Below are 8932 nucleotides of genomic sequence, written 5' to 3'. Positions count from 1 at the left end.
TAGAACTTTGTCATCGTTTTAAATTGCTTCAAAGCGTTCGAAACCGCCAGGGTGATTTTCATAACCTCCGTTGGACTGGCCTTGTTCTTCGTCGAATTCCTCATCCACCGTGTCCAGATTCCTGGTGACGGGTGGAGGCTTTAACAAACTTGCGGGAGTGACATCCGGGCTTGACGGTTCCCACGGGTTCGGGATGCGAGCCAGCATGTGTGCAAGTGTCCAGCCACGGTGAACAACCATGGACAGGAATTGAGCACACATGACCACGCCGAACACGAGAAGGTACGTCAGGGTGAGTGGACTCATCATCAGGACCTGGTTCATCATGATCACCATGACGCAAGGACATGAAAAATGAAAACAGCATGGCATGTCAGCAACTGAAAGGTGTTGTAATGAAAAAAAAGTTGTTTTAAAGAAAGTTATTTCGTCATCGTAATCAAATTACGCTTATAAGATGTATCTTACCTATATCTGAATTAAATTAATACATTCTTAGGTGTGCGTGGGGGGCGTAGGCATACTTTGGGTTTTTGTTATATTGTATGTCAGTTTGGATTTATATACACAAATATAGATTTATTTATAACTTTGTATATTTGTTAAGTGGCGCTGGCAAAATAAGTTGTATAACTTGAGTGTAGCGTCACTTTGTCTTTGTCACTATTATCTTTGAATAGAAAAAAATAAAAATAACGCTTAATGGTTAAAGATCTAAAGCCTAGCTTACGTAGTATAATAGATCATATCTATTTTGCATATTCTATGTACAAACGTGTCACTGAATGATTAAGTTTATGCAACCCCCCTTCAATTAAACGTCTTCAAGTAACGGCAATGATGCTTATGACAGCAACAATCATAAACATGTTATAGACTGACAGATGCTTTTCTCCTCCCTATATTACATTTCAAGAATCAATCTTTTTTTATTTATTAGTTTCTATTAATTGGAACAAAATGGACAAAATCATAAATAAGAGTATTTAACTCTGACTGACAACCTAATTCTTTTCAGAAGAGAAAAATTTGCAAACATCGTGTTTGAGCCCTGCTTCAGCGTTTTAATGTAAATTCGATCAAATGAAAATTAAGAATCTATCCTTTCTAATTATCAGATATTGAAGACAAAGCTATCATTGTTGTTAGGCTACAAGCAGTCTTCGTCAAACTTCTTTGGGCTAACCAATAATGTTGTAATCACCTCCATTGTTGTGTAAGACTTCAGCACGAGGATTATAACCACCCACATTGCATTAGCAGCGGAAAAGGCAACAACCCAAAAGCTGCGAAGCTGCGAAAGCTTGTCTTTAAGGTCCTGGGTGTTGACTTGTTCATCTCTGTCATCATTTGGTCGTAAGATTTCTTCAACCAGACGCTCCCAGAAACTGCAAAATGTAAACCGAAACCACGCTCAATTTACTTGATCAATAAACAAAACATATATTCTCGAGTAGTCTATAATGAAGAATGCAACCGACTGATGGTGGCAATGCGACTCTAATTTTTCTGTCTCTGCTGTTTAACTGTAACTTTGCAGGCAATTTCATATTCAAAGATATAGATATCTATATATATATATTTTCACTATGATGAAGGTCTTCAGTAGCAAGAAATGCAGAAAAAACTCTATAGAAGATTACATCGTAGCCATTTCATCTGTGATGTTTGGATTTGTTTGATTATGTTATAACTGTACAGTTTTAATTGTATAAGGCGTCGTTAACCTCGTACAAAAAAAACTGTTTTTGCTCATTATAATAACTGCCACTTGACGAATGTATAGGAGCTACATGTTTTCTACAAATTACACGTTCTTTGATTCTGTATCTGTATCTTTATAGCTGGTACAACCGCAATCAGGCGCAACACACCAGCTTATTGCGTCACGAAAGACAATGTTCCCCCCAAAAACACTACCTGTGTTCCAGGTGACGGCCATCAGTTTCACCCGCGTTGTCTTTGTACTTCGACTTGGCCAACCCGTTTCTTTCAATGTTCAGATCAGCTTCTGTTCAACACAGAAAACACTGATCAAGTATTGTACTTTTTCAATTTAATTCTGGCCTCAATTCGCGGTGACAATATTTTATGAATACATGTTAAAACACTAAATACCAATATAACTATGGCAAGTATTAAGTTATAAAATATCCATATTTAGTATGATTAAATTCAATACTATATGTAAAAAAAAAGTAATGGTGTATTTGGGAATTAAATTGGTTGATTGAATGATTTATTGATTGATTGAATGATTAATTCATTGATTATTATGTAAAATGCGTTTAGAGGCATAAGGTTACCAGATATTTGTTGACCATTGTTTTCCTGTCCCTCTGTCGGTGTATCAGAATCATTTATGGTGTTGTCAGTTTGTTCTTCTCCCTGGTCTTGGCAGGAAACCCTGTGCATAAAATAAATGTAAATTACAACCTCCACAGTAGCTCTGTACTGCATATTACTTTGTCGTGCTGACAAGATGCTTAGCAGAGGTGAATACTGAACCAATATGAAATTCAAATTTGTTGGAGTTATACCGATCATGAAATACAACAGTGGAAATAAAATAAGACATAGTAATTATTAGTTAAATGAAGAAAATACCGTCGTTATGTTCAGCATACAATGTAATTGTGATGTGTAAAGGAAACTTTGAACTAACCGTATACGTGTGTCAGCATCTATGCTTAAACCATCGGCGTCAGAGTCCCCTTTGTCTGTATTTGTAGTCTCGCGTGTACCTTTTTGAGAAAAGACAACATCACGTTACTTCATGATGAAGATTGATGACTAAGTAATGCTCATAATGTTAGCTTTCTGTTTGGTCACATTTTTTACATCATCCAAATAACAAAGCTTTTGATCGCAGCTGCCTGGCAGACCGGTGCTGTTATGTTACGCGTCCAAAACGAAGTGACTTACCCCAGCTCCTGTCATTAAGATTGCAGATACTGTAGATGGGCAGCAGAACGCAAGTCGTCGGCAGACACAGTAAGTACAGGACACCGTAAAACAGGCAGGAAAATTCCGATGGATGAAACATGGCCGTCACGATGTAGATTCCAACGAAGCTAAAAATGATGAGGATATCAACAGAAGGGGTTCCTGGCAGATTAAAGAAAAAAGTAAGAGTTAGCCGTAGTGCTTATATTCAATGTCATGTACAGATTTGGCGGTTGGACAGAGTGTTATAAAACTTTTATGATGCAGTCCTGTTTACATAGGGATATGAAAACTGCACTATAGTTACTTATCTAATGTGTTTCTTTATTTGGGGATCCGTGGCATAGTGGTTCACATATTAACCTGTTCCGTCTGTAAGTTGAAGGTGGAGGTCTTGGAATACGGCGATGGAGCTGCCCAAAGCAACTGCAAACATCACAACAGAGAAAGCAGCAGCCAGTATCTTTGCAACCTGTGTCGGAAGCAAAATATAATTCACACAAACTACTTAGATTATCAATTTGAGCGTTAAACGGTAAACAGGATTGATCACGATACCCAGGTTGTTTACAAATGAATGCAACAAAGTCATTTGTATAACACAATAGTAGTGTGTCCTAAAACATACTTATTCTAAAAGTTTATTGCTGTCTATTCTACTATCTTAGTACAGTCTCTCTAACATTTGAATTTGAATTTCAATATAAGCATTATATTTTGTCTAATGTTTTTATGATTTCATGGCTTTTGTGCATCATGACTTTCCATTCTCATAGTTACATTTTTTTTCATTCGTACTTCCTCTTACTTAGAAACAAATGCAGTTCATTATTTCCGGTGACACCGCGTACCATTTGATTCTGACAACACTGTTTTCTTATGTGCTCGTGAATTTTAAACAGAAACAGGTTGTATTATGACAAATTGTTTTTTTAATTTGGTGTTTAGATTGCTTACCCTCAGCTGTGAATCCCGTGGCGTGTAGAGACATGCGGCACCGTAGGAAACTGCTGCTATACTCAGCACAATCATGGATATCTCAAGGCTCATCCCAAAAGCGAATTCCAAACCCCCTGCATAATGTATCAGATTAATGTCAAATTTTAACATGTCAGAACTGACCCTGGCGACGATGACGGATTGTAGACAGTATAACACGAAAATAAAGAATTTTCTAATTCTGTTCCATAACAATGATATTGGGGTGTAGGGGGCTCTGGGTAGGGGTCAGTACCTCGGGTTTGCACACCGAACCATGGTTCTTACCGTGGGCATGCACATCGTACCCTGGTCTGCACCTTTGGCTGCCTGTCTGCTGCACCCGACCAACATCAGTAGGGTGGACAGGCACCACTGGACCTCACCTATCCTCTAATCTCTCACGTGCTGGCTCCAAGCGCTACACCCCGGTACACCACTTCAGCAGGCGGGCTAAACCACGTGTGGGGGTGGTACTGACACTGTATCACTGGGCGGAGGAACTTCTCAGGAAGTCAACGGCCAGGGCAGAGGGGCTCTAAGCGACGAGCTCAACGGGTCAAGTGTCCAGGGCCAAGGCGACCCACTGAGTCACGGAGGATGTCGACTGTGGCCAACGGCCTGGAGAGGAGATGGGCACCACCAGGCCAAATGCCCAAGACTCACCATGATGCAACTTCCATGCCGGCTCGGTCGTCCCCCGGACTAAAAAGGACCGCGCCTGTTGCTGCACCCCAGGTGATAAGCCAACTACTGGTGGTCTAGACAAGAAACTCCGTGCAAGAGATGATGTTGTCAGAGGCACATGGAATACTAGAACATTGCGTCCGGATGGTAAACTCGAAGAGTTAGCCCATGAAATGGACAGATACCACTGGAACGTTCTAGGAGTATGTGAAACAAGATGGAAACATATGGGTGAAAGTACAACTGACGAAGGGCATACGCTCTATTACAGCGGTAGACAGGACAACCACTTAGAAGGAGTTGGTTTTTTGGTCCACAGGGACATTCTGGACACAGTTATGGATGACCTGGTTATGATGACATTCAGAATGCGTCTAACAACGGCCAGGAAGCAGGAATTCACCGGACTTCGATTTGACTTGGACAAACTTAAAGACCCTGTTATAAAGGTTCCAAGCTAAAATTGGAGGGAGGTTTGCACCACTGACAATCTTAGGTTGGAACGAAAATGAGAACCTAGAGGAAACCATAGAAAAGTTCAATACAGCAATATTACAAACTGCCAAGGAGACCCTTGGGAAACACCAGCGCCCCGAGAAACCCTGGGTAACTGCTGAAATTCTTGAACTCTGTGACAAAAGACGTGAACTGAAAAGGGAAAAGAGCAACCCAGAAGGAGCTCAGAAGTACAGAGTAAAAATAGGAATGAAAAAGGCAAGTAAGGCACTGAAATCCAAACCAACCTAAACCATAACAACACAAAAAAGCATATGAAGTGGTTAAAGAACTCACCACAGTAAAGAGAGCTCAAGACCTAACAACATACACAGTAAAACGAGTAATTGTCTCACAGAAGAAGTAGATATCCTGAATAGATGGACAGAATATTGCGAAGAACTATACAACTATAAACTGAAAGTAGATCCATCAATGTTGGATTACCCTCAGGCAGACTTTGAGTTAGACTCCCATCCCATATTGAAGGAGGAAAATGCGGTTAAGTCTCTCAAACCTGGTAAGTCCCCCGGTCCTGACAACATACCAGCAGAACTAATACAGGCTGGAGGAGAAGCCATGATCACAGTGCTCACCTCCATTTGCAACACCATTTGGAAAACAGGGGAATGGCCAACCCCATGGACACGCTCCCTGATCATTACGTTGCCAAAAAAGGGGAACCTACAAATGTGTCAGAATTACCGTACCATAAGTTTGATAAGCCACCCCAACAAAGTTATGCTACGAGTCATCCTAAACAGACTGAAACCAGTAGCCGAGACCATTATTAAGAAGGAACAAGCAGGATTTAGACCTGGCAGAAGCACGACTGAAGAAATATTCAACTTGAGGCTAATATGTGAAAAACACTTACAACATCAGAAAGACCTATACCACATATTCATAGACTTTAAAAAGGCGTTTGATCGTGTGTGGCAAGAGGCACTATGGGCAACCATGAAGAAGTACAACATAAATGAAAACTTGGTCAAGTCGATTGAAAGCCTATACAACAAAGCGACAAGTGCAGTCCTCCTAAATGGCAGTGTTGGGAGATGGTTTCGTACAACAGTTGGTGTGCGCCAGGGCTGTATTCTCTCCCCGACACTTTTTAATATATTCTTAGAGAGAATTATGGATGAGGCCCTAGAGAACTTTGAAGGCACTGTTACAATAGGCGGCAGACAGGTGACAAACTTACGTTTTGCTGATGATATTGACGGGTTAGCTGGGAAAGAGGAAGAGCTGGTAAATTTGACAGAACGTCTTGACAATGCATCCACAGCCTTTGGCATGGAAATCAGCGGCGAAAAGACAAAAACAATGACAAACAATACTCGCGGTCTCAGTGCCACAATCAAACTTGGCGAAACAAGTCTAGAGACAGTGAAGAAGTTTGAATATCTTGGTTCAATCATATCCGATGAAGGATCCAACCCCGAAATCCTAGCAATTACTGCACAGACAATCGCCGCACTAGCTAGACTCAACACCATATGGAAAGATAAGAACATCTGTCTACGTTCCAAAATCAATCTTATGCGCTCCCTAACTCTGTCAATTTATTTGTATGGTTGCGAAACCTGGACACTTACTGCTGACCTACAGAGAAGGATTCTTGTAATGGAAACAAGATGTTACCGAAAAATACCGGGCAACACACCGTGACCGTGTTTCGAACAAGGAAATCTACAACAGAGTAGCCCTAGCCGTCGGACAAAACGACAGCCTCTTGGTAATTGTAAAGAAGCACAAGCTAAGATGGTTCGGCCATGTGGTAAGATCGGCAGGTCTTGCAAAAACCATACTACAAGGGACAGTCCCAGGCAGCCGAAAGAGAGGAAGGCAAAGAAAACGTTGGGAGGACAACATTAAAGAGTGGACAGGATTAAGCTTGGCGGCAGCAGTGAGAGTGGCAGAGGATAGAGTGAGGTGGAGAAGGATGGTGGAGGACATATTCATGGTGCCCCAACGACCCAAGAAGAGGTCAAGGGATTGGTGAGGTGAGGTGATTAATGATAGCATTTTAATGAGGCCAACCATAACTGAGATGACGTCACAGTGAACATAGTGACCATTTCGGGAACTCACGCTGCGATTTAAAAAAAAGGAAAGTTTAATCAGTTGCAATATAAATACATAATGACATTGCATTTGCAGCTATCCGACCAGTTGTGTGTTCTTATGCCACCATGTGGGATTCCCGTGATGGTCGTGTTCAAACATACCTGCGACAAGTATAAGGCAGGTTCCAGGGGTGACGATGAAGGAAAAGAGCAGTAGTATCTGGTAGAGTAGGAAGAGTCGTGAAAAGTTGGGGTTGTTTCGTACAATCGTCTTCCAAATCTGTTGACAAAGACAAAATACGTTAGATATATATATAATGCTGGTTATTGATCATTTGCATATACGTAGCGACGCTAATGATAAAGGGCAATGCCTTGCTGCCTTACTATTTGTGAGAAAAGTTGGAAAACCTTAACGACAAAACTGCCACAACAAAACGACTGACTAGCGTGTCAAAAACCGGGAGATTTTTCTGCATATCAGATACCGTGAAAAAGAGCTTTATGGTATGCTATTACTTGAGCAACATTTTGAATTGTTGGCACTGGCAGTCTTCTTGTTACGGTTCATAAATAGAGAAGCTCTGTTATTGAAAAGGACATCATGGTTTGACCTTGGAAAAGTGTTGAAAACATATCTTCTTCGTTTGAGCAATGGTCCCGTGTTTGAGAAGAGCCACACACCAGGCATGTACAACGAACCTGACACACGTATCGGTGAGTATGAGTTGATATTACTGTGACTGGGTCAAGCCAAGCAACCCAGTCTTGTATGTATTAGACCAACGTTATAATACAGAAAAGGGTAGTTTATCGGCTATACAATGAAAATTGTATATTTCAAAAGCTATGCAACAACACCTGAATGATGAGGACAGGGTTAACAAGGCCTGAGAGTAGCCAGCGTCGACGCTGTTTGAACAACTCCTCAAATGTCTCGGGGCAGTATGTAGAATCTTCAGTCATCGCTGAATACTCTAGAGCCCATCCGTTCTTAACCTGACGTGTACCAATACAAAACTATTTCTTATTAACACATTATTCGTGGCCAACAGAAAAATTATTCCATAATTCGAAAGAAAGATATTCTAGAGGCGGACAAGAAAGGTGATAAAAAATATTGAGTAAATGGTGTCATCGTCATCATCATTATTATAATCATAATCATCACCAACATCATCATTGACGTCGGTATCCACTTTGTTTCTGTATCGGCATTTGTTGTAAACAAAAGTTGTAAGAGAGCTTGTAGTAACATCTCACCAGCAGTGTACAGAACCATCTGTCCTCTCCCATATCCTTGACAAGGAAGTCATTGGCCTCCTTGACGTGAGTAGAGTACTCGGGTAGTCCATCCCTGACTGCATTTGCCCGATAGACAGAGAAACATCCAGGACAGCATAAAACGGTTCCCATCATGTTGTCAGCCGTCTGTTTAGAAAAGAAATGGGATGAAACAATTTCTACTTGATGTCGGTTTGAACCATGATTCCGAAGCCTTTCGTAGAAATTAATAGAATATTCCGTCCTGTTTAGGTAATCTTTGCGTAAAGACATAAATATGCCCACGGATCCACTTGTATTGTAAAAAACGTTTTAATATTGTTCAATCTATCATTGTAACACATACTGAAGGGGAGAGTGTAAACGGTTAATCATATTCTAACTAGGTCCTTTGGCTATACAAATATGAACTTTTCAAATACATGGATTTGCGAACTAATCCTCTATCCATCCAAAGGCTACAAATACACTAT

General features: G+C 40.8%; 1 protein-coding gene and 1 long non-coding RNA gene across 2 annotated transcripts; both read right to left on the bottom strand.

The window, feature by feature from the left end:
• Window positions 1–1039: 1039 nt before the first annotated feature.
• LOC136441377 (uncharacterized) lies at window positions 1040–2409 on the bottom strand. Its single transcript, XR_010756875.1, has 3 exons — window positions 2307–2409; window positions 1921–2011; window positions 1040–1388 (listed from the first exon to the last, which is right to left on the bottom strand). It is a non-coding gene; the product is annotated as an uncharacterized lncRNA (long non-coding RNA).
• A 77-nt stretch (window positions 2410–2486) lies between these two features.
• On the bottom strand, window positions 2487–8598 carry LOC136442635 (chitin synthase chs-2-like). The gene is made up of 8 exons (XM_066439580.1): window positions 8439–8598; window positions 8037–8174; window positions 7338–7455; window positions 3904–4019; window positions 3310–3418; window positions 2926–3108; window positions 2666–2744; window positions 2487–2502 (listed from the first exon to the last, which is right to left on the bottom strand). Exons 1-8 carry the CDS (start codon window positions 8592–8594, stop codon window positions 2487–2489), a joined length of 915 nt encoding a protein of 304 aa, XP_066295677.1. The 5' UTR covers window positions 8595–8598.
• Between the last annotated feature and the right edge of the window lie 334 nt (window positions 8599–8932).

Source organism: Branchiostoma lanceolatum, chromosome 9, assembly GCF_035083965.1.
Source record: "Branchiostoma lanceolatum isolate klBraLanc5 chromosome 9, klBraLanc5.hap2, whole genome shotgun sequence".
NCBI lineage: Eukaryota > Metazoa > Chordata > Leptocardii > Amphioxiformes > Branchiostomatidae > Branchiostoma > Branchiostoma lanceolatum.
Note: the sequence above shows the minus strand (reverse complement) of the source record. Positions and strands in the feature narration are given on the sequence as shown.